Source organism: Podarcis gaigeae (assembly GCF_964106915.1).
Source record: "Podarcis gaigeae genome assembly, chromosome: 15".
In the NCBI taxonomy this organism is placed as follows: domain Eukaryota; kingdom Metazoa; phylum Chordata; class Lepidosauria; order Squamata; family Lacertidae; genus Podarcis; species Podarcis gaigeae.
Window position 1 is genome coordinate 32,842,265 of NC_139692.1, and position 25,186 is coordinate 32,867,450.

Genomic DNA, 25,186 nt, shown 5'->3' on the forward strand with positions numbered 1-25,186 from the left:
TACAGGAAGATCCAGTCCTCAATGGCATCTACAGACAGGTATGGTGTCTTGGACTGGTTGGACACAGAGGAATGGTGGGAGGAGCCAGCTGGGGAACCACCAAGGGAAAAAGGCTCTGATCGTGGTTGGTGGCTCAGAGGGAGAAGAGGGAGGGGACTGGGATGAAGAGGTTTTGAAGAGATAGCAGGGCTTAGTGAGTGGGGAGAGTCTGTGGCAGAAAGAAGTCCATAATCAGAGGCTAGAGAGGGGCCAAGAGACAGAGATGAGTCAGGCTGGTGCAGAGTCATGGGTGTCTGTCCTTCCTGCTGTGAGCAGCTCCCCTCCCTGCTGGTCTCCCAGGACCAGGGGAGGCATGAAATGGGAGGAGCAAACACAGGAAACACAACCATGCAGGCTTAGTCTCCGATTGCTTGGGGGAAAGCTTGGAGAGGAGGCGACTTGGGCAGCTGTGAGAAGACGGGACCTTCAGTCTCAGCAATTGCTTCATGGAGAGTAGTAATAATAATAATAATAATAATAATAATAATAATAATAATAATAATTTATTATTTATACCCCGCCCATCTGGCTGGGTTTCCCCAGCCACTCTGGGCGGCTTCCAACAAAACACTAAAATACAATAGCCTATTAAACATTAAAAGCTTCCCTAAACAGGGCCGCCTTCAGATGTCTTCTAAAAGTCTGGTAGTTATTTTTCTCTTTGATATCTGGTGGGAGGGCATTCCACAGGGCGAGTGCCACTACCGAAACGGCCCTCTGCCTGGTTCCCTGTAACTTGGCTTCTCGCAGTGAGGGAATCGCCAGAAGGCACTTGGCGCTGGACCTCAGTGTCCAGGTAGAACGATGGAGGTGGAGACGCTCCTTCAGGTATACTGGGCCGAGGCCATTTAGGGCTGTAAAGGTCAGCACCAACACTTTTGTGCTCGGAAACATACTGGGAGCCAGTGTAGGTCTTTCAAGATGGGTGTTATATGGTCTCGACGGCTGCTTCCAGTCACCAGTCTAGCAAGACCTACCAGAGATGATGAGTTGCTATGGTCATGAGGCCTGACACTCCTGTGCAGATCCTCTTTCTGCTAATAAAGAGTTAACTCCAACTTGCTCCTTGTGATTGACTGCAGGCTCGCTCCTGTCTTATGGCTGGGGAATGTCCCCCTACCTGAAACCCCAGAGAGAGCGGCTGCCAAGTCAGTGTTGACAAATACTTGGTCTGACTCAGTGGAAGGCAGTTTTCTATGTTCCAGTGACCTCTCCCCGTTGTCTTCACTTCCCTTTAGATTCCCCCCACCCTACATCTCTCCCACCCCCCACCCCGCTGCAGATTTCTTTTGATAGGGTGTTAAATCATTCCTCCCCTCCAGATGCTGTGATGCGAAGCCGATAGCTAAAAGCTTGTTTCTGTGGCGGCAGCGCCTTATGGAGTGCTCTTTGTCCTTGAACTGCGGCAGGCAACTCTGCTGATCAAATATAATGCGGCAAGAATCGGCAGACGGCATGATGTGCCATTGTGCTTGAAGTGCATTTGTTCATTCATTCATTCCCCCTCCCTCCCTCCCTCCCTGAATGGTGGTGGAATCTGTGTGGTTCCCAGGCTGCTGGCTTCCAGGCATGAAGATGCCAGCGAAAGAAAACAGGCTGTGAGGTTTCATTTCAGACATTTGCAGTAGCTTTCTTTCCTCCTTTCATCTATAATCTCAGGCAGCCAAACTTACTCTCTCTGGTTGCATTTGCACGAAACATTTTAAAGCACTGTGGTACTGCTTTAAACCACAGTTAAACCACAGAGCCCTGGGCTTGCCGATCAGAAGGTCGGCGGTTCGAATCCCCACGACGGGGTGAACTCCTGTTGCTCGGTCCCTGCTCCTGCCAACCTAGCAGTTCGAAAGGATGTCAAAGTGCGAGTAGATAAATAGGTACCGCTCCAGCGGGAAGGTAAACGGCGTTTCCGTGTGCTGCTCTGGTTCGCCAGAAGCGGTTTAGTCATGCTGACCACATGACCCGGAAGCTGTACACTGGCCCCCTCGCCGCAACCCGAGTCATCCGCGACTGGACCTAATGGTCAGGGTTCCCTTTACCTTTACCTTTTACTGCTTTAAATAGTCATAGTTCCTTCTCCCCCCCCCTCCCTTGCAAAAAAAGAAAAGAATTCTGGGAGTTGTATTTTCTTGAGGGTGCTGAGAGTTGTTAGGAGACCCCTGTATTCCCCTCATAAAGCTACAATTCTCAGAGGTCCCTGTAAAAAGAATTGATTTGAAAATTGCTCATCTAGGTGTTACTGAACTAGAATTCCCATCCGTTCCAGCAAGTGTGGTCAGGGATGATGGGACTTGTAGTCCAGCAAGATCTAGAAGGCCAAAGCTTCCTTACGCCAGGAGTAAGAGAAGGTAGATTGAATTATGAGGCTGGTGTGAAAATGGAGCTTGTTTATAATTTGTTCGAATTACAAAACTGCAAGCCTTGATATTAGTAAAGATACACACAAACATACAGATATATATAAACTGAAAGAAGGGAAAATAGGGAGGGAGAGAAGAAGAATAGGAAGAGAGGGCAAAGATGTCCCATAATAATAATTTTAATAATAATAATTTTATTGTTTATACCCCACCCATCTGGCTGGGTTTCCCCCACCACTCTGGGCTGCTTCCAAAATATAAATCCAAAATATAAAAAAATAATAAGATGTCAGACATTAAAAAACTTTCCTGAACAGGGCTGCCTTCAGATGTTTTCTGAAGTTATGCAGTTACTTATCTCCCTGACATCTGATGGGAGGGCGTTCCACAGGGAGGGTGCCACTGCTGAGAAGGCCCTCTAATAAATAGTAGTTGTGCAAGTGGATAGCTCAGTTGGCTAGAGTGTGGTGCTGATAACGCCAAGGTTGCAGGTTTGATCCCCGTATGGGACCTCTGCCTATTCCTGCATTGCAGGGGGTTGGACTAGATGATTCTCAGGGTCCCTTCCAACTCTCTGATTCTAAGTTTTCATGACAATGGGAAGTAGCGTTGTTGTTTTCCCCTCCCCTGGGGAACCTTGACAGAAGCGGCGACAGGAAAGCATCTTATATACCAAGGATGCATCTGAGCAAGGAGCCGAACTCTCCTTCATGCTTGTTCCTGCATGTAATGATTACCTGTCACAACCAACTCGGGAGCCCATTTGTTAGCTGAACGTTTTGCCAAAGCAGCTCTTCGGGTCGGCTCCTGCCAGAAGCTGTGATTCATCCTGCACTGGGTCTCTGTTGGCGGGGAAGCTGCCCGATGTGAGCCCAAACGAAGGCTGGGTCTCAGTCCCTGGCTTTCCCAAGTTTCTTAAGATGTATGTGTTGTAAGGGGAAGAGTACCTGCACGCTAGTGTCATGCCATTGGGAAACGCTGTGGGGGGGTCTCAGGTGGGTGGGTGGAACAACCCTCCTGTCAGTCATCAAAGTCATCCCTCCCAGAGTCAGGACAATTAAAAATGATAGAACTGGAAATCTGGAAGGGACCCCAAGAGCTATCTAGTCCAGCCCCCTGCAATGCAGAACTCACAACTAAACTGACAGATTGCCATCCAACCTCTGCTTGAAAATCTCCAGCAAAGGAGAGTCGCATCACCTTCTGAGGTGGCCCATTCCACTGTCAAACAGCTCTTACTGTCAGAAAGTTCTGCCTAATGTTTAGTTGAAAGCTCATTTAATAATAATAATTTATTATTTATACCCACCCATCTGGCTGAGTCTCCCCAGCCACTCTGGGCAGCTTCCAATCGAGTGTTAAAAACAAGACAGCATCCAATATTAAAAACTTCCCTAAAGAGGGCTGCCTTCAGATGTCTTTTAAAGAGAAGATAGCTGCTCATTTCCTTCACATCTGAAGGGAGGGCATTCCACAGAGCGGGCGCCACTACCGAGAAGGCCCTCTGCCTAGTTCCCTGTAATTTGGCTTCTTGCAGTGAAGGAACTGCCAGAAGGCCCTTTGCGCTAGACCTCAGTGTCTGGGCAGAACGATTGGGGTGGAGATGCTACTTCAGGTATACTGGACCGAGGCCGTTTAGGGCTTTAAAGGTCAGCACCAACACTTTGAATTGTGCTCGGAAACGTACTGGGAGCCAATGCAGATCTCTCAGGACCGGTGTTATATGGTCTCGGCGGCCACTCCCAGTCACCAGTCTAGCCGCCGCATTCTGGATTAAGTGCAGTTTCCGGGTCACCTTCAAAGGTAGCCCCACATAGAGCGTGTTGCAGTAGTCCAAGCGGGAGATAACTAGAGCATGCACCACTCTGGTGAGACAGTCTGCAGGCAGGGAGGGTCTCAGCCTGCGTACCAGGTGGAGCTGGTAGACAGCTGCCCTGGACACAGAATTAACCTGTCGTTTGAAAGGCTGCGTGCTTTGCTAGGTTCGTGCAACCAAGAGAATGGCAAGAAACAGTTGTTAAGTAGGGTCTGATCCAAGCCTTAGCCCGAGAGGTTGTAGGAATGCAGGCATTTGCAATGATGGAATTCCTCGAGCATCCATAAACCAACTGTTTTGACTGATAACATAGCAGGACCCATTTCGTAATGAATTCATTTATTTGTTTGACTTAACACACACACACTCCTGCTCACATAGCCCCGTTGACATTCTCCGTGTCTTGGTTGGCAATTTGCCCTCTTTACCTTGTCCCATTACCCAAACCGGCAGACTGCAAGCTGGGCACTGCAGCGACGCTGCTGCAGCATTAGAGATGCAGGTCACATCCATGCACCAAAAACTTTTTTTTTCTTTTGCTGCAAGGGGATGGTTATGCAAAAGAAACTGACCTCAGACTCTGTACACCTACCATGTCGAATAGTGCAGAGTCTTTGCCTTGAGGCTGAAATTACCTTGATTTGTGGCACAGCTGCCCTTGGAATACATTCATACATACATAATTTTATTTCCACGTTGCCTTCCCATAGTTAAAATCACCCTCAAGGCAGCTTATGCAAGAAAGAAATATGTAATTGCAAACATAACAAAGGTAGTCCTAAACAAGAACTGAAACATCGAAAATTACACAACCAAATTGAACAATTTCCACATTAAAATAAGATTTAAAATGAAGATGCAAAACATTAATATCAAAAATAACAACCAAAACAAAACAAAAAACCCTAATCAAAACAAAAAAAAATCCTTCAGGTAGCACCTTAAAGACCAACTAAGTTAGTTCTTGGTATGAGCTTTCGTGTGCATGCACACGTCTTCAGATACACTGAAACAGAAGTTACCAGACCCTTCTATATAGTGAGAAGGTGGGGAGGGGTATTACTCAGAAGGGTGGTGGGAATGGGTGATTGGCAGATAGCTGCGATGAGCCTGTTGACGACTCTTAACGACTGCAATAGGTCTTACAGGAAAAAGCAAGGGGTGAAAAGGTGAAAAATGGCTTTGTCATGTATAATGAGATAAGAATCCAAGGTCTTTGTTCAGACCAGGTCTCTCCATGGTTTTAAAAAAACCCTAAGCAATAACTCAGAACTGTACAGAACAGCAGGACCTTCTGCATTCAATGCAGGTGCTCTAACCACTGAGCTACAGCCCCTCCTCCATCTGGAGAGAGGATCAGATCTCTCTTAGTTATTGGGATCTTTCACTCGCAGCCGTGAACAGAAAGTCTCTCTTGTGTGTATTGAGTTGTGCACAGCAGCAAAAAATTGCAAACAGAACAAAACAAAAAAAAAACCAGAGAAAAAGTAAACAAAGAATTAAAAATGCGAACCATAAAATGTCACTGCCTGGAGGGACAAAAGTGCATCTCCATCTCCAAAGGGATAATAAAGCTATATAAAACTAAAAGGATTATCCACCGGTGAGTTCCATCATGATTGAGAATAAAAGTTCTCTTCTCCACCTCTCTTCAGTGCATTACCAGAAGATCATCCACCGAGACATCAAACCTTCCAACTTGCTCTTAGGGGATGACGGGCACGTCAAAATTGCCGACTTCGGAGTGAGCAATCAGTTTGAGGGCAGCGATGCCCAGCTCTCCAGCACTGCTGGGACTCCAGCCTTCATGGCCCCTGAAGCCCTTTCTGAGTCTGGGAAGAGCTTCAGTGGGAAGGTAGGATGCTGCTTATGTGATGTGGACCCCGCTTGGGGAGGGGACCCCAATAAGAGCCCCATAAGAGCTGAGCATGCTCATTGGCCACAAAATACTGACTGGCTGTAACTGGGGATGGGGGTGGGAGCAGTGGGGAAATGGGGAGGAGGTGGAGTATTCTGAGTGGGAGCAACTTTATACCACAACATTTTGTTGCAACCCCCCCAGAGATCTGATTTTTTAAAAATCTGTTTGCTTCTTTTCAGGCACTAGATGTCTGGGCCATGGGGATCACACTATTTTGCTTTGTGTATGGAAAGGTAAGATGTCTGTAAAAGGGGGACAGGTTTTTGTGGTGGTGGTTGGGGCAGGGCCGGCCCACCCTTGAGGCAAGGTGAGGCAACTGCCTCAGGCAGTTGGATCCGCAGGGGCAGCAGATTATTATGACTTATTAGAATTATATGCTGCCCTTCATCACAAGATCTCAGGGTGGTTCGCAGAGCAAAAACACAAGAACAAAAGTAAATGGTTCAAAGGAGAACAACAAAACAGTGCCCACCAAACACATTTATCAGGCTGCAGAATATTAATCAGCCAGAGGCTGATTAATGGCCTGAAGTAATTTCTTTCTGGAGCTGTTGTTGATGATGGTTACTAATTGCCAAATGATTAGATAAAAGAATCCTGAGCAAATTATAAAAAGAACATAAATCTCAGGCAGGTTCATGATGGAGAAGGAAGGCAGTTCTTTAAGTGTGCAACTGAAAAGCATCTTGTATGAAAATGTTCTGAGAATCTCTCTGCAGGAATCATAGGATCCAACTCCTAGGGGCCGACGTCCCTTCACCCCCCCCACCCCAATAAAATATTTGAGGGGGCTGGTCCCCCTCGAAGTTGATGACCGTTGCCATTCAAATGGTGTGTGCACGCCGCATCTTGTGACCTCCCCCACCCCCGATATTTTAATTCAAGTTGGCACCCCTGGCAGGAATGCCCCAGCCTCCTTGCAGAGCTGAGCTCTCAGGGTTCCTTGGGACTGGTTATAGAGTTTGTAAGGGCAAACAAGAGGGCTAAAGCAGAGGATTCACAAAAGCATGCAAACCTTTGCTCTGTTTTGCAGTGTCCTTTCATTGATGAATTTATCCTCGCTCTTCACAACAAGATCAAGAACAAGCCAGTGGATTTCCCGGAAGAGTAAGTAAGCTTTGCTGGTCGCAGTGGAGCACAAGGTTGCTGCAGATGACTGGGAATCCCAAGTGAGGAGAAGGGTTTCTGTTGCCCTCAGGTCCTGCTTGCAGACTTCCCATTGGGGCTTCTGGTTTGCCACAGTGAGAACAGGATGCTGGACAAGATGTGTCTTTGGCCTGATGCTCTTAACCCACAAGTTTGCATTCTCACTACCTCTCAAAGAGAGCCAGTGTGGTGTAGTGGTTAAGAGCGGTAGACTCATAATCTGGTGAACCGGGTTCGATTCCCTGCTCCTCCACATGCAGCTGGTGGGTGACCTTGGGCCAGTCACACTTCTCTGAAGTCTCTCAGCCCCACTCACCTCACAGAGTGTTTGTTGTGGGGGAGGAAGGGAAAAGGAGAATGTTAGCCGCTTTGAGACTCCTTCAGGTACTGATAAAGCGGGATATCAAATCCAAACTCTTCTTCTTCTTAATTGTGGACCAGAGGAGGTGGTTTTGCTTCACCTCGCAGCAGCATTGAGCACAGTTGACTCTGGTATTTTTCTGAACCCCTGGAAGGAGTGAGATTATGACTCATTGCTCCGGTCATTGCTGACACTTACCAAGTTAGACATTGTTGTCATTTTCCAAGTTAGCCATTGCTGACATTTACTAAGTTAGGCATCGCTGACCTTTAGCAAGTTAGATGGTGCCCCCCTAATGAGTGCTGCACCATTTGGTTATCTGTTTTTCTCCTCTCTTCTCCCCTACCTGCACCAGCCAATCTGTGTATGTCCTGCCTGACATGAGAGAAAAGTCTTTCCCTCCCACAGCAAAGGCTACACCCAGCTCCTCCCATTCCGAGTGGGCAGATATAGCATCCTGGGTTACTGGTTCTCTGGCACTTTCAATAAGGGCCAAGTCACAGGTCCAAGAGAGAAGACAGGATTGTGGAATTTCCACCCTGGGAAATGTGAGCGGGGCTTGTAGTGGCAGCTGAGGACAAGAAACCGGGAGCCAGCCTTGGCTTCAAAGATAGTTGGAGATGTATAAATAAATACATGAATAATGAGCCTGAAGATGTGATCCTGTATATTTACACACACACACACAAGCAAATTCATATATATCTAAATGAAATATTTTAAGAAAAATATCCAGAGTGCACAGGTTTTGCAATGGGTCTGTGCATCTGGTTGTTAACCCGATTGGTGGTTTGAGTCTACTCAGGGATGACTGCCAGCCATCCTGAATTGCAGATAACTAGTAAGACCTGTTTGACTGTGAAACGGTCTGCCTCAGGTGGTTGTGGCCTCTACTTCACTGGAGGTTTTTAAGCAGAGGTTGGATGGCCATCTGTCATGGGTGCTTTAGCTGAGATTCCTGAACTGCAGGAGGGCTGGACCCTGGGAGGGGGGGTCCCTTCCAACTCTAGGTAAAGGTAAAGGGACCCCTGACCACTAGGTCCAGTCGTGGCTGACTCTGGGGTTGGGGTGCTCATCTCGCTTTATTGGCCAAGGGAGCCGGCGTACAGCTTCCGGGTCATGTGGCCAGCAGGACTAAACTGCTTCTAGTGAACCAGAGCAGCGCACAGAAACGCCGTTTACCTTCCTGCCGGAGCGGTACCTATTTATCTACTTGCACTTTGATGTGCGTTCATATTGCTAGGTTGGCAGGAGTTGGGACCGAGCAACGGGAGCTCACTCCGTCGCGGGGATTCGAATCGCCGACCTTCTGATCGGCAAGTCCTAGGCTCTGTGGTTTAACCCACAGCGCCACCCACGTCCCCCCCCTTCCAACTCTACAATTCCATAATTCTGTGATACTTTAGGAAGCTGTCATTGGTCTATCTATCTAGCTCAGTGTTGTGTGCTCTGACTGGCAGTGGGTTTGAGACAGGGGGAACGGAGGGGGTGGCAGAGAGAGAGGAAGAGTAAAGGGAGACAAGAGAAGGGGGTGGTAGAGAAAGAATGGGCAGTGGGAGGCAGAGAAAAAAGATTAGGGAGTGGCAGCAGTGGCGGAGGAAGCCGCTCAGGGACCTGGGGAGGGGCGAGCCACCCATAGGAGTGGGGCGAGCTGCCCATAGGGACAGGGTGCACTGTGGGGCCTCTAGAGTCTGCCTGCCTCCTCCCACTCAGCTGCCCTACAGCTTGGGGGGAGGCAGTGGGCGGACTGTTTGGCCAGCGCGGAGCCTGCGTGCGCCCAAGCCACCGTGTCTCTCCCAGAAGAGACGCATGACTCAGGCGCACTGCAGGCCCTGCGGTGAGCGCATTTTGTCACCCTGCTCAGTGGTGACACCCAGGACAGACAGCACCCACCGCACCCCCCTTCCTCCGCCCCTGAGTGGCAGAGAGAGAGAGGAATAGGGCATAAAGGGGTGAATTCACCCCTTTGGGGGGCTCCGACCTCACCTTCTGACTGACCTTGCTTGCTGCCAACATGCAGCTCCAGCAGATCCCCTCCCCCAAGGAAATGCAGCCCCTAGCAGGGGAAAAAACAACAACATTGCCCATCCCCGTCTCACAGCTTTTGTAGAAAGTTTCGTTGTCCCCTTCCCAGCCCATCCCCAAACTTGCGTCTCGAGCAAAGATGCTGCAGCTGTGATTCTCCCAACTCGGCGTTGCACCAAGGCAAAGAATTCCTGACCTACTTGCATGAATTAATCCTTCATTCCTAATTGAAATGTAAAGATGATATCATATCGCCACCGTCGCTTGGAAAGGAATATCGGGGGAAGAATGTGGGTGGGTGGAGAAACGAATGGGGGGGAGCGGCAAGTGTTCGGAGAGAGAGCCCCCTCTTCCTTTAATCCTGGGCTTGTTATCGGTGTTGGATTGTAAATCATGCATTACACGGAGGGACTGAGCATCCTCACTGCCCCCCGCCCCTGTTAATGGTCTAAAACTGACTATCTCAGAGATCCTTACAACCAGGCTGAGCCAAGGAACCATGCTGCCCCCCCCCCCATTTAATCACCCTTTTTGTATGCTGGGAAGTTGGTGTAGGTTTGTGATTTGAGGGTGGGGGGCTGTCAATGCAAAGAAGGGCTGTTGTCCAGCAAAGGTCCTGGTGGTGATGGCCATGTGGCTGCGACTGTTGGCCGTGGGCAGCTGCCCTTTCCTCCCCACCCATCACATAGCGCAGGGTGCACCAATGACCGTGGGGTGTGTCATTGAGCTTGCCAGGACTTCCAGCATTGCCTGTGCAATGTCTCAGTAAAGCTGCCCTCTGAAACCCGGGAGACTGAACTTGTCTGGGGCCTGGAATCTTGTTCCTGAGACCCCCACTGAGGCAGTGCTGCCTACTCTGCTCTGACGCTGCACGCTAGTATGCAGTAGCTCAGGTTCAGATTTTACTATTGAAGCCTTGCAGTGCCATGGCCATTTCACGCATTAAGTCCCCAGTCAGCTGGGAGTTCCCTGGGGCATTCTTGGCCTGGCAGCATAAGTCAGGATCCCCCAGCCAGCTTCGCCCTCCGAGTTCTGGGGCAAGGGTACTCCGGGTTTCGGAGCAGTTGCTGGAAACGCCAGAGGGAGAGATGGCTCTTGTGCTGGTGTCCGAGCTTGTGGGTTTCCCACAGGCATCTGGGTGGTCATTGTGAGAACAGTGTTCTTGTCTAGATGGTCCATTGGGCCTGATCCAGCCGACCCTTACAGTGGTACCTCGGGTTAAGAACTTAATTCGTTCTGCAGATCTGTTCTTAACCTGAAACTGTTCTTAACCTGAGGTACCACTTTAGGTAATGGGGCCTCCTGCTGCCGCCGCACAATTTCTGTTCTCATCCTGAGGTAAAGTTCTTAACCCGAGGTAATATTTCTGTGTTAGCGGAGTCTGTAACCTGAAGCATATGTAACCCGAGGTACCACTGTATTTGGTTCTTACTAGGGAAACTTGTCCATCTCAAGTTTCCCTGCCAGTTCCACCATTTCACATGATCCTCTTTCACCTGCCTCCTCCTCCAAACTATATATTTGGAGTTTATTAGTCAGCTCTGCGAGAGACTCTTCACATCTGCCACCTCCGCAAGGGATTAGCTTTTAATGGGCTGGCTGGGCCTCTTCCTCCTCACATCTCCTGCGGCAATAACTCTTCGCTGCCTGGCTTATTTTGACATCCCGGTGACCTGTTCTTTCCATCTCAAAAGGCCTCTCTCCTCATTAGCTTGTGTAGAGAGGCAGGGGAATGGCAGTGTGTTGACTCAGTGTTTAAACCTAAGCCTGTTAATTTGATAAAGCCCGTAAGAGAAGCGGGATTGGAGGCGGGAGAGAGTGCAAGGAAGGAGAGTATCATCAGATTAGTCCTGGCTGCACCACAGACCTCCCAGAGACTCAGTCAGTGCATTGGCTGTTTCATAGGACCGTTTGCAAGCCGAGCATATTCTGCCCTGGCTACAGAGGCCAAGGAGCTTCTGTTTACTAAAAAAGACCTTGCTATTTTCTGCACTCAGGCGTGGACAGAAGCCAGTCAGTCACAAACCATTTGTTCTGCGCCGTTGCTTAGTTTTCCCATTTGGAGTTCACAGGTTTTTATGCTCCAGTGGAGCTGGTGCGATCTGCTTGGTCTAATGTTCTCATTCCTAAAGCATGATTTGTAAGGTAGTTAAATTTTGAATCAGGGTTCAAGATGACCTCAACAGATTGGAGAACTGGGGCCAAAACAAGCAAAAGGAAATTCAATAGGGACAAATATCAGGTTCTGCGCTTTGGCAGGAATAAGCAGCTGCACAAATATAGGATGGGGAACACCTGGATTGCCAGTTTGTGGATTGTGAGAAGTATCTAAGGAGTCTTAGTAGACCACAAGCATAAAATGAGTAAACAGTGTGATGCGGCAGCAAAAAAAGAAAAGAAAAAGCTAATGCAATTCTGGGCTGCATCAACAGAAGTCTGTTGTCCAGATCAAGGGAAGTTATTTTGTTGTTTAGTCGTGTCCGACTCTTCGTGACCCCATGGACCAGAACACGCCAGGCACTCCTGTCTTCCACTGCCTCCCACAGTTTGGTCAGACTCATGCTGGTAGCTTCGAGAACACTGTCCAACCATCTCGTCCTCTGTCGCCCCCTTCTCCTTGTGCCCTCCATCTTTCCCAACATCAGGGTCTTTTCCAGGGAGTCTTCTCTTCTCATGAAGTGGCCAAAGTATTGGAGTCTCAGTTTCACGATCTGTCCTTCCAGTGAGTACTCAGGGCTGATTTCCTTCAGAATGGAGAGGTTTGATCTTCTTGCAGTCCATGGGACTCTCAAGAGTCTCCTCCAGCACCATAATTCAAAAGCATCAATTCTTTGGCGATCAGCCTTCTTTATGGTCCAGCTCTCACTTCCATACATCACTACTGGGAAAGCCATAGCTTTAACTATACGGATCTTTGTTGGCAAGGTGATGTCTCTGCTTTTTAAGATGCTGTCTAGGTTTGTCATTGCTTTTCTCCCAAGAAGCAGGCGTCTTTTAATTTTGTGGCCGCTGTCACCATCTGCAGTGATCATGGAGCCCAAGAAAGTAAAATCTCTCACTGCCTCCATTTCTTCCCCAAGGGAAGTTATAGTACCGCTCTATTCTGCCTTGGTCTGATCACATCTGGAGTCCTGTCTCCAGTTCTGGGCACTGCAGTTTAAGAAGGATATGACAAGCTGCAATGTGTGCAAAGGAGGGGGAACCAAGATGACCGAAGCTTATGAAGAATGCTTGAGGGAGTTGGGTATGTTTAGCCTGGAGACTGAGAGGTAAAATGATAGCTATCTTCAGATATCTGAAGGGCTGTTACATGGAAGATGGAGCAAGCTTGTTTTCTTCTGCTCCAGAGGGGAGGTCTTTAAATGTCAAGAAAGGGATTTCCGATTAAACATGAAGGAAAACTTTCTTACGGCATGAGCTGTTCAACAGTGGAACAGCCTCCCTCGGAAGCTGGTGGACTCTCCTTTCCTGGAGGTTTTTAAACAGAGGTTGGGTGGCCACCTGTCAGAGATCCTTTTAGCTGTAGTTCCTGCACTGCAGGGGGTTGGACTAGATGACCTTTGGTGTCCCCCTCCAACTCTACACTAGTGTGCCGCTATGATTCAAAATGTGGCCTAGGTCTCCATCTCCCCCATGTCAGCATGTTTCAAAGAGAGTTTGTTGCTTGTACTGGGTATGTCCATCCCGGTTTTTCCAGTTTGGGGATATTGGTTTTTTTAAAAAACTCCTACAAAGTAGTTTGGTGTCTGAACACAGAGGATTGGCAGCCTGTAGCTTCTGTCCCCACAACCAAACTCTTTGTTTCTCTTTCTGCCAGGCCTTGGATCAGTGAGGAGTTAAAAGACCTGATCTTGAAGATGCTGGAAAAGAACCCTGAAACGAGGATAACGGTCCCCGAAATTAAGGTAAGTGGGACATGAACTTTGATAGGAACAAAGGAAGCTGCCTTATATGTTTACCAGTCCTTCCAGCTCATTGGAAAAAGCAGTGTCTTTCCAGGGTTTCAGGCAGGGTTTTCCCCAGCCGTTCCTGGAGATGCCAGGGTTTGAACCTGGAACCTCCCTGGCTTGCGCAGACTTAGAATTTTGCCACCTCTGGGCTGTTAAGTATCAGTGTCCATCTCATTTACATGTTAAGTTTTATTAGAGTTGCCCCACCAAGCTGTGCCTGTCCTCAGCCAGCGCCCCCTGCCTGTGCCCTCCAACACCTAGCTGCCACCCCATAGGACAGATAGATAGATAAACTTTATTCACATTAGCCAACGGCCATAGCAACATAAAACAAGCAATTTATACAATTAAAAATACAACAATGGGTGAAAAGGACAATCAGATGACCAAGATTATCGTTCAGATAGTGGCCCTTAATCTCATTGCACCCTCGATAAACCTAGCAACCTTTGCTGTTGTCTGATCATTTTGATCCGATAAAAGAAAGAACAATGTGGCCGCAGATGGGCGGCCTGGGGTGGTAAGTAAGAGCAGGATGATGATCTCATTCCTCAGATCTTTATAAAGGGGACAGGACAGGAGAACATGAGCCACTGTTTCCAGATTGCCATCTCCACATGGGCAGAGTCGTTTCTCAGTTGGAATCTTTTGATATCTGCCCTCAAGTATGGCAGAGGGCATCACATCCAATCTGGCCCTCAGGATTTGCCACCTGAGGCAGCTACCTCTCTCTGCCTCTTGCTAGGGCTGGCCCTGACCATGATAGCCTTCGCTTGTGTCTTCCATGCAGCTGCACCCTTGGGTGACGAAGTTCGGAGAGGATCCTCTGCCTCTCGAGGAGGAGCATTGCACAATTGTGGAGGTCACCGAGGAGGAAGTGAAGAACTCCGTCAAGACTATCCCGAGTTTGCCTGCTGTGGTGCGTACCGCTGCCGTCGTGACACTGTGTTGTGCAGGGCTTAAAAGCCACCATCCCTCTGCATTGTGTGGTTGATGGTACAGAACTGGGTGCTTGGCTAATGGCCGGTGTGGGTGCTCTTTGTCCAAAGTTGCATTACAACACACCACATTAAGCTGCAGAGTGGAAGGAGGTTGGATCCTGTTTTCCCCAGCAGAAGGAGATGAATGCTTTAGGATTTGACTGGGAAGCTGGTTCAGAAGGTCAGGAGCTACTGCACTGACAGTAGCCTTGTCTGTGTTTTTTTGCTTGCTTCTTTTCTGCCCTAAAATGCCTGCTCAACCTGTATATTGCAAGCAACTTATCAGGCGAGCCTGACATAATAAGAATGCTTATATTGGAAGCCACCGTCATAATCTGGTATGCAGCATTTGAAATTCACCAAGCACATTTTGCACCTGGCTATCTGCCTCTTGCGGCCAAGTGAAGATTCCCAGGCGTCAAGATGGCGCCTGATGTCTCCACCATCTGGAACTGCATGCCTCGGGGTCCTTGGATCTTGCCTGTTTTCACACACTAACAACACATCCGGTAGAATTCTACCTGTTATATTTTATCTGCACAATCAGAATGAGTTTCAGGAACCAGTATGTTAAAAAATACAAATTTCGAGCTGGCTGGCCTCAAAATGGCAACCAGGCATTCTGTTTTGGCAACTGCAACCCTGGTTTAAGGAGCTATTTGGCGCCTAGAGTATGTATCTGAGTATCTAACACTGCTGCTATGTAGGGGGCATCCCTGATGGAGTGGACTGTAAAACACTCTGTGCACCTACTCCAAAAGTGTGGCAGCTGCTCACTCGCTCTTCCTCCAGGCAGTTTAGGGAACAAAGCAACTGTTAGTGCAAGCAGATGCTCCTGGATGCTTGGCACCCCAGCAAGCTGCCTTGTTTACCTTTATGGCTCGGCTGGCTCTGGCATTTATCTGGGACTCCAAGCACGTTGGGACGCGGGTGGCGCTGTGGGTTAAACCACAGAGCCTAGGACTTGCCAATCAGAAGGTCAGCGGTTCGAATCCCCGCAACGGGGTGAGCTCCCGTTGCTCGGTCCCTGCTCATGCCAACCTAGCAGTTCGAAAGCACGTCAAAGTGCAAGTAGATAAATAGGTACCGCTCCGGCGGGAAGGTAAACGGCGTTTCCGTGCGCTGCTCTGGTTTGCCAGAAGCGGCTTAGTCACGTTGGCCACATGACCCAGAAGCCGTACGCCGGCTCCCTCAGCCAATAAAGCGAGATGAGCGCCGCAGCCCCAGAGTCAGTCACGACTGACCTAATGGTCAGGGGTTCCTTTACCTTTACCAAGCACATTCTTGTTTCCTTCCTAATGATTTGTGAAATCCTTCCTAATGATTTGAGGTGCTTGGAGTACGCCGTCCCTTTAAGAACAAAAGAATAGCTCTGCTGGGGTCCAGCATCTTGTTCTCACAGTGGCCAAACCAACGCCTGTAGAAAATTCACATGCAGGACTCAAGCGCATCAGCAATCTCCGTGATTTCCATCAAGTGGTATTCAGAAGAAATACTGCCTCCTAGTGTGGAGCACAGCCGTTTGCCCAGTCCTCTTGTAAAACCATCTAAATTGGTGACCACCACTGCCTCTAGTGGGAGAGAGTTCCATAGTTTAACAGCTTGCTGTGTGAAGAAGTGCTTTCTTCTATCTGCCCTGAATCTTTTTTTTAATAAGCTATTTTTATTAAAGCTTGAAACAAAGAAAGAAAAGACAGTATACAGAAATAAATGTCAAATATCAAGCATTTTTTTAATCTGTCCTGAATCTTTGAACACTTACGGTAGCTTTATTGGATGTCCATCAGCTCTAATGTTACTGGAGAGCGAGAAAAACTTTCTGAACAGGCTGCAGTTGCAAAGCAAAAAACATACAATTGCATTTTTTAAAAAAGAAGGCTGCAGTCACAATCTTGAGACTGAAAGTTTGGAAAGGCATGAGTGGATGTAGATGAGTGACATGTGTTCTTCTCTGTGATCCATTTGCAATCCTGATTTCTGTTCTTCTTCTTACCCCCTTCCCTAAAGATTTTAGTGAAAGCCATGCTGAGGAAACGATCTTTCAGCAACCCATTTGAGGCCCAGGCCAGGCGAGAAGAGAGATCCATGTCAGCTCCTGGAGACTTATTAATGTATGTACCTCTTTTTCTAGTGTTTGTCTATGGCAGGGTAGGGGAGCCACACCACAAAGGCAGGGAAAGGGTTCTGTGGAGATCTGGGAGGAAGTGACAAGCTCAGGAGCAATCGCGTTACACGCCACCACAATCTCTGAGCAGTGAGAGACTCCCAGGGGTGTGCCTGCTCTTTCCCAGGGTTCAGTTTCCTTGGAATGAAGGTTAGCAGAGACTGTGGTGTCATTAGGATATATGGTTTTATTTACACATAGATACATCCAAAGGACAAGATGGACATGCTCACAGCATTGATACTGCAGCAGATCCTGTTTCTCCATTAGTCACAGATTTGGATCCAGCACAGAGCAAGTCTGTCTCTGTGTCTCCATCTTCCAGTTCAGCTCACCCACATTGCTGTGGCTATGGTTCTCTTACATAGCTGCTAGGTGGGGTGGGTGGAGACAAGGCCCATCCATTAGACTGGAGGGCATCATCACTTAGTTGCAGCTCTTGCAACCTGGTTTATTCTTTTGCTGATGAGGACACTTCAGTGGCCAGCTAAGGTCATTGCCTTAAACTTGTCTGACCTGTTCAGCAAAACCTCCTCTCTGAGATTCTTGGGCACAGGGATCCAAGAACTGCAAGGGTCTCTGGGTATCATCCAGACTGACCCCACAAACCAAAAGGGGAAGAATTATTTGAAGGTAGGAGATCGGCTGAGGGCTTAGGAGGAGCTGGAAAAGCCCTCACACAGTTGCACTGTTCATGGTGCTCATTTGCGTAGTGCGTGAATATTCAAAACAATTGGGAAAAGCGAAAGTCTCATTTTTAGCAAACATAAAAGCAGCACCCTAAAAGTTGCATTTTAAATCATTTTTAAATCCCCAGCTTGTAATTCTGCATAATCTTTCCAGTGTTCATATTTCTCTAAAAGTAAATTAAGGGCCGAAGACAAGGCAATTAAAAAAGCTTTCAAATCACACAGTCGGTCCTTAATTTACTTTTAGAGAAATAGTAATTGGTGTGTTCTTTGCCCTCGCAACACCCCCCCAACTATATATTGATTCTGTGACCATCAGGATTAATGTTTAATCATTTTGTATGGCAACTTCGGACAACTGGGTTCACTTTTTGACACCCAGTTCCAAATTGCGGAAAACTGAAATAGATTTTCGCTTTTTCAAGGAGACAGAAATAGCAAAACAAATTGCAAGCTTTCTCTTTTTGGGGGGGTGAGATGAAGGTGGGGGACAGAAGCTTTCTGTTCTGATTTGCGTATTCTTGACATTAAGGTTTTATCTGTGGGCAGAGAAGGAATAACGCCTTTGCACAGAGAATGCTGAAACGATAAAACCGAACCAATTATCAGTGGTTGATGCTAATCTTTCCTCCAGTATGGTTTTCTCCACAGGATGTGCAGAAGTGAAAGGAAAATAGTAATTAATTATGTGAGCCAGGTGGTTAAAATAAAAACTGGTACAGTTTTGTAGCACACCTTATACTATGTAGAATATACTACAATACTGCAATTACTAAAAACTACAAATATGTGTTCGCAACATACACTTGAAGCCTGATGAAAACCCCTCAGACAACCATGGCTGCTAAACACCCCCAAAAAAGAATTCTGGGAGCTGTAGTTTGTTGAGGGTGACTGAAAGTTGTTAGGAGACTCCCATTCCCCTCTCAGAGCTATGATTCCCAGAGTGGTTTCACCATCCAGCCCTTTCCCCAGGGAATTCTCGGAATTGTAGCTCTGTGAGAGGAATAGGGGGGTCTTCTTCAGCTCCCAGCATTCTTTGGGGGAAACCATGGCTGTTTAAAGTGGTATCATAGTTTCCTGTCCTACGGGTCCAAAAGCTGACCAGGGTGAAGGATTGATTGATGCCCCGAAGAACCCAGTTTCAGGGATTCCATAGAAAGTTCTAGGACTTCATTATAGAGACATACCAGGAGACTTACATGCAACAGTGCAGTGCCGAATTCCTTGCTGCCACACCTCAAGATGGATGTTGAAGCGGCAAGCTTTGTCGGTGAGGGGCTAATTGTACATGGGCTACTGACACGAAAAGCGAGCTACGTAAGCCGGCAACAGTAGCTCAGTTAACCACCCTTGGCTTAGAGAGGCCTGTTCCCCACGCCCACCCATCTCTCAGAAAAAAGGAGTAGTCGACATCCCAGCCAGTGTGAGAAGCTTCTCCTCTCCCAACTAACTGAACCAAAAGTAAGGCTTCAAAGCAAAGCAGATGAGCATGTATGATCTCATTTGACAGCTCACACCAATTAGTCCCAGGGTTATCCTGACTACCAAGAGGGCCTTTATAGGCCTACCGGGATATTCACACCGTGTACACAGAGTGCTTTAAATGCATTTTTCTGGTTTTGCCTAAATTGACTCTCAGCACAATCCTTTGCAGGTTTACTCCATGGTATTCAGTAGCTTGCTTCCAGGTGTAGGATTCACCCATTGAGCTCAAAGTAATTTAGGTCCTGGAACCCAGGGATAAGTCTTTCTGAGTCCCTGCGCACTGCAGGGTGCAAAACCTCTGGCCTTCCAGATGGTGGCACTGTAGTTGTCAGCCAGCTAAACCTAGAGGGTGGCAGGCTCTCTGTCCATGGCTAACCTTCCAGGTGTTGGGTTGCAACTCCCATCCTTCCTCTCCGTGGACCCTGTTGGCTGGGACTGATGGGAATTGGAGTCCAGAATGTGTTGGGGGGAAAGGCTGTTCTCAGCCAGGGGCTCCGAGCACCAGAAAACCCCATCAAATCATCATGGGCTGTGTGACAAAAGTCCTTGTCTTCTATCCCTCCATATTCTTCCTTTAAACAACTTCTAAATCCTCCATAAAGATACCCTCTCCTTCCCTTTTTCCTCACTCTCACCCCACCCATCCCCGTTGATTTTCAAAAAGTATTATTTCTGCATATATATATTTTTACTTTCTGTCTCAATTCATGCAATCTCATTGCTGGGTTTCCCCCCCCCCCCCCCGTTTCCTTTGTCTTCGTGGTTTGTCTCCAGGCATGGTTTTCGCTTAAGCCCATCTGTCTATTTGCACCCAGCTTTAAGGTAACTCGGTGTCTTGCGCTGTGACCTTTTCTCCCGTCTTGTAATTTGGTGGTGCCTGTGTGTGTTATTAGAGAGAATCTCTTTCACTGTTCCTAGAAGAGTGGGTACGTTCCACTGTGTCACACTCAACGTTCAGTCATGAATACAGCCCACCCCCTTTCTCCTCCTCCCTCTTCCCCTTCTTCCATATTTTCTCTTTCTATGTTTTTCCCCCCTTCCTTTATTTTTAAAAACTTCTATTGATGCAGCCTGTGCGTTGTGAGCAACTCAAGGTTAACAAGAGAGCTGTGGACCAAAACAAGTCCCGGAAATGGAGGCAAATGGAACACTAAGCTGGAGTTTTCCAAGCAAAGAGAACTATATTTGGAGACTGATGCCTCAGGAGAGGTGGAGGGCCATAGCTCAGTGGTTGGGGCATCTGATTCGTACACAAAAGGTCCCGGGTTCAATCCCCAATGACATCTCTAGGTAGGGCTGAGAGAGATGCTGCCAGTCAGTGCACGCCGTAATGAGCTAGATGGACCAATGACATATAAGCTTCCTGTGTAGTGCTGAAGGAAAACTTCTCCCGCATTTTCCTTCAATAATCCTTCAATTTAATGAGAAGAAGAAGAGAGGAGGGGAGAGGAAATTTTTATGATGTTCTCGTGGGTGGGGTGCAGGGTTTTGGTCCTGCTTCCACTGCTTTTGAGGTGTTTGGGAAGGGTTATTTTCGTCCATTCTACAAGCTAACGGTGGTCTGCGCTCGGCAGCCTCCCCAGGTGCCCACACCTCGATCAAAACAAGGGAAGGCATCATGCGATTAACTCATCCCTCTTTGGCGCCTTTTTAGGACCAGAAGGGGCAGGCGGTCAGGGAAAGTTCTGAAGGAACATCTCCTGGAAAGAAAATCACAAACACACACAAACCCTTAGCCACCTCAGAATCAATATGACCAGCTCAGAACCCCATGCGCCCCACTCCAGTGCTAAGGAAATTCAAATTAAATGGCAGAGCACTCCAAACATTGCAGAGCCTTCATCCTGGCATGCCTGAATTTCCCCTGAGCGACTCTGAAGGGAAGAGACTTAAAGAGCCTCCACCATGAATGCAAGTCTTCCAAGAATCTCCTTCACCAGCCTAAAATTTGGTTTCCTCAGAGGTTGAGTGGTCGAAGAACGGATTCTGTCACTGTTGGATCCATGTACTTTTCAAAATTCTACCAGGAGTCAGGCTTACTAGCATCATCTAAAACAGGCTTCCTCAGCCTCGGCCCTCCCGATGTTTTTGGCCTACAACTCCCATGATCCCTAGCTAGCAGGACCAGTGGTCAGGGATGATGGGAACTGTAGTCTCAAAACATCCTGAGGGCCGAGGTTGAGGAAGCCTGATCTAAAAACATAAGGAAAGCCTGCTGGATCAGGCCAGTGGCAGCATCCTGCCCTCACAGTGGCCACCCAGGCAAGTAGGAACCGAGCGCAAGAGCCCTCTCCCCTTCCTGCGGTTTCCAGCAACTGGTACAATGGTACCTCGGGTTACATACACTTCAGGTTACAGATGCTTCAGGTTACAGACTCCGCTAACCCAGAAATAGTACCTCGGGTTAAGAACTTTGCTTCAGGATGAGAACAGAAATCATGCTCCGGCAGCGCGGCGGCAGCAGGAGGCCCCATTAGCTAAAGTGGTGCTTCAGGTTAAGAACAGTTTCAGGTTAAGAACGGACCTCCGGAACGAGTTAAGTACTTAACCCGAGGTACCACTGTATTCAGAAGCATTACTGCCTCTAACTATGGAGGCAGAAGATAGCCATTGTGGCTGGAAGACTCCCCTTGCAAAAACAAATGAGCTGCTGCTATACAGGAGAGAGGATTTGTTGCCTTTCTGGATAGCTCTGCAAATCGGAAGCTGCTAGAAGTTACCGGAACCTGTGTCATTATCAGTTAATTGGAGCAGCGTTTGGCTCTCCCAGGCAGCATTTCTCATTAATTCAGGCAATTAGCTGTACTGTATCACCTGGGAAACACTGTCATTGGGGAGAGAGAACTGATCCCTTTCAGGAAATGGATTTTTTCATTTTTTTTTTAAAAAAAGATCGCCTTATGTGGCTCTGGGGAGAAGGTGGAGGTGGAGAGCTTGGCAAAACAGCTTGGAGACTAAAGTCTTGTGTCCCTGAGCCCTAATGACAGCATCAGGGAAGGACTCTGGGGCAGATTTCCAGAGACTCACATTCAGGAAAATGAACAGGGAGCGCACACCCCTTACCAAATGAAGCAGGAGTGGCTTACCACATTTCAAAGAAAATAAAGTAATGCTTTGCTAAAGAGTTTGGGGGTCTTTAAGATGTGTGTTGTGCCAAAGCCCCATTCTGCATCCCCACCGCACTGCCCACCATTCCCCCTCAATTAACAAGAAAAGAAACGGCGCTTGGAAGTTATCAGAAGGGAAATAAAATGTTCATGAAATTCTAACAAGCATTTTTGTTTTGCTCGCCTCCCTTTTGAACTGGGCAGGGGGGTCTCTTAGACTGTTCTTCCTTCCGTTCTGCAAAGTAACTCACAGTGGTCTGTATGCTACAGCTTTCCTGCATGCCCACGTTGCCATCACAGGAAGTGCAGGCACCCAGGGAGGCTGCAAGGAGCTGGACAAATCTTTCCCAGAAAGGAAAATGCATAATGTCAAGGTTAGAAAAATGACAGTGTCTTTTGCAGAGGAATAAAATATTTGAGAAACTGGAGAACAGATTTCAGTTTAGCAGTACATAAGACCGTGAAGTCCAGAATCTAAAATTACCTAACTGTACTCACTGCCTGTGCTTCCGGCTTACATATCACCAGTGATAAAACACCTTCCCAAAGTGGAGAAGTAAGTGAGTGAGTAGACCATTGGTCCATCTAGCTTAATAGTGTTTGTACTGACTGGCAGTGGCTTTCCAGGGCTTTCAGCAGGAGATTTTCTCCTAGCCCTACCTGAAGATGGAAACTCAACCTGGGACCATTTTTCTCTGCAAAACAGATGCTCTGTGAATGAGCTATGGCCGTCTCCAATAGGGACTACCACACACAGCTTTCTTTCTTCTGTAATGGGTGGGGTTTTATAATGTGTATCTTTTGAACGTGTGCAGAAAGCAAGGGAGCCGAGAAGGGTTGAAGGATCCTGACCTGCCTGACGTATCTGAAGACGAGGCCACATCCTGAAGCCCCCAGCATGTCACACACCGATCACTTAACTGCTGCTACCGTGACCATCGTATCCAGTGGTGTCGTCCTGCACGCCATGCTGTTTTCATCAACCAAAGTTTGTGACTTGAAAAGAGAGAGAGAGAGAGAGATCCCTGCTTTGCAGGCGGTTGGACTCAAAGTCCCTTTGGGTCCCTTCCAACTCTACAATCCTATGATTCTATCATATCGAAGAGATAAAATGGTGGGAGTCCCATCTGGTGGGACAAGAAATGGCCCGTGGAAGAGCTGGTTCTCTGGCAACTGGCTGCCCACATCTGTTTACGTCGTAAGACATTTTGATGTTGTATACTGGACCATGTGCCTCATATCTTCCAGTTGTGCTTCATGTTGTGATATATGTAGTCAGCGACGTACGGCAATTCGACCGATGAATGTGCACCAAATGTTCTTTGCTAGAGAATGCTTGGTTCAGAACCACCCATGTACATCCCGGCTCCTGGCATTTATTTATTTTTTGTTTCGGAATTTCTCAGTCAGTTTGCCTGCTCAAGCCCAATGTTTTCTGTTACGCAACCTGCTATAATGGAACAGGTGTGTTCTAAGCTGCCTCCATTAAGCAGCCTTTTTACCTTTTGGAATTTAATTAGCCCAACCTACTCCCAATATAAAGTAGACCTTGACACCAGGTGAATCACAAAGCTTCAGATCAGTTTTTCCCCAAACCAAACTATGCCTTTACTTACAAGTTTCGAGTCAAGCAGTTTTTGAGAAAATGCTTTAAAAATAAACTAACTAGTTTTACGCTTTGAATACATACCCACAAAAGCAAATATAAATAGAGATAAACCACATCCAGTTAGACCTATTCTAGACTATCCCTAGCCCAGCAAATACTCATCAGTACAGTCGTTTCTGGTCTTCTCAGTTCAACTTCTCAAGACAGGATCCATTGCAGGTTTTCATCCTGGCCCTGTGCTTCAGGTTTCTGCTGCTTTCTTCAATAGAGTTCTTATTTCAGTTCTTTTTTAGTTCCTACCTCTGTGTTTCGGCTTTTTTCTCATAATTTCTTCAGCTCTGATCTCTTTTTTAAGCCTAATTTCTTTATCAACTTTACTTATGTACAAAACTTCCCCTCGCAACCTTTTAGGCAATCAGAAGGGGAATAGAGTCCTGGTTAACTGTCTGTTTTTCCCTAATTGCCAGGCTGAACCATTGAGCCTCTTGTGCAAAAAAACCTTCGGCTTTGTATTTTAAACTTTCCTGTGTAAAACACCTTCCTGTGAGCTTTTGACCATCCTGTGCAAAAGAGCATATCTCAGTGAACCCTGTGCTTTAAACAGGTGCCTTTTTGTTTAAAGAATGCATCAGAAACACTCCCATCTATGCCCACATCCATCATGCTTCAGCTGGTTCTGTAGGAAGCAGCTGGATCAAAGTCAGAAAATTGGAAGATGTCCATTTACCTTCATCCATAGCCCTTGGGCTTTGGTGGTAGAGCTTGTAAGAGCTTGCCATCTCGTGGACTTTCAGAAGAGTCTGGAATTGATTCTGTAGATTCCTTGCAGTGGGATTGGTTGGAATCAGCCCCCTGTGCAATCTACAAAGCCTGGGGTTGGCTAGCATCAAGAAATGTTGATCATGCAAATCAGGGAGGGAGAGTAGTTAGTGGCCTGAAGATTGCCAATCAATCTTGGATGCACAATCAGCACAAAGTAAAGCATTCCTTAGATGAAAAGACCATGGCAAAATCTCTTGGAGTCTGTCTGAAGTTCCTGCAAGCACATGCATAATGAGGAATGAAGCTCTGTGCCTGTATGATGATCAGAACAGTGGCTTGTCTATATCCTACAACCAGCATAGGCAAACTCGGCCCTCCAGATGTTTTGGGACTACAACTCCCATGACCCTAGCTAACAGGACCAGCGGTCAGGGATGATGGGAATTGTAGTCCCTAAACATCTGGAGGGCTGAGTTTGCCTATGCCTGTCCTACAGCGACCAGAAGCATCTTGCTGTAGGAAGGAAGGAAGAGATTAAAGGAGACAGGTTGCTTGCAAAATAATTTCAATTCGACTTTGCTCAAGGATAATCTTCTCCAAGTCACTGAGTCAAACCTGATTCCTTCCTTCCTTCTGAAGCCACTCAAGCCTGTACCTGCTGAATTTTTACAGCAGTTGGTGCAGGAATTGAGCCTATGAAGTCTTTAAAAGACTATTAAAGTTTTTTTGGGTTTTTTTTTAAGGGTGGAAGGTGCAGGAAATGGGTCAGCCA

The 25,186-nt window shown here is 47.5% G+C and overlaps 1 protein-coding gene and 1 long non-coding RNA gene across 3 annotated transcripts in view; both read left to right on the plus strand.

The window, feature by feature from the left end:
- CAMKK1 (calcium/calmodulin dependent protein kinase kinase 1) overlaps positions 1–25,186 on the plus strand; it is an 84,528-nt gene that overhangs the window by 55,900 nt on the left and 3,442 nt on the right. For both annotated transcript variants that reach the window (XM_083714592.1, XM_083714591.1), the window contains exons 10-16: positions 5,868–6,067; positions 6,313–6,366; positions 7,167–7,240; positions 13,483–13,570; positions 14,406–14,534; positions 16,603–16,706; positions 22,859–24,891. In XM_083714592.1, the coding sequence (XP_083570718.1) occupies positions 5,868–6,067; positions 6,313–6,366; positions 7,167–7,240; positions 13,483–13,570; positions 14,406–14,534; positions 16,603–16,706; positions 22,859–22,931 (722 nt within the window). In that variant the 3' untranslated portion in view covers positions 22,932–24,891. The remainder of the gene's footprint in view (positions 1–5,867; positions 6,068–6,312; positions 6,367–7,166; positions 7,241–13,482; positions 13,571–14,405; positions 14,535–16,602; positions 16,707–22,858; positions 24,892–25,186) is intronic.
- On the plus strand, positions 16,781–21,817 carry LOC310832765. Its single transcript, XR_014558419.1, has 2 exons — positions 16,781–21,262; positions 21,507–21,817. It is a non-coding gene; the product is annotated as an uncharacterized lncRNA (long non-coding RNA).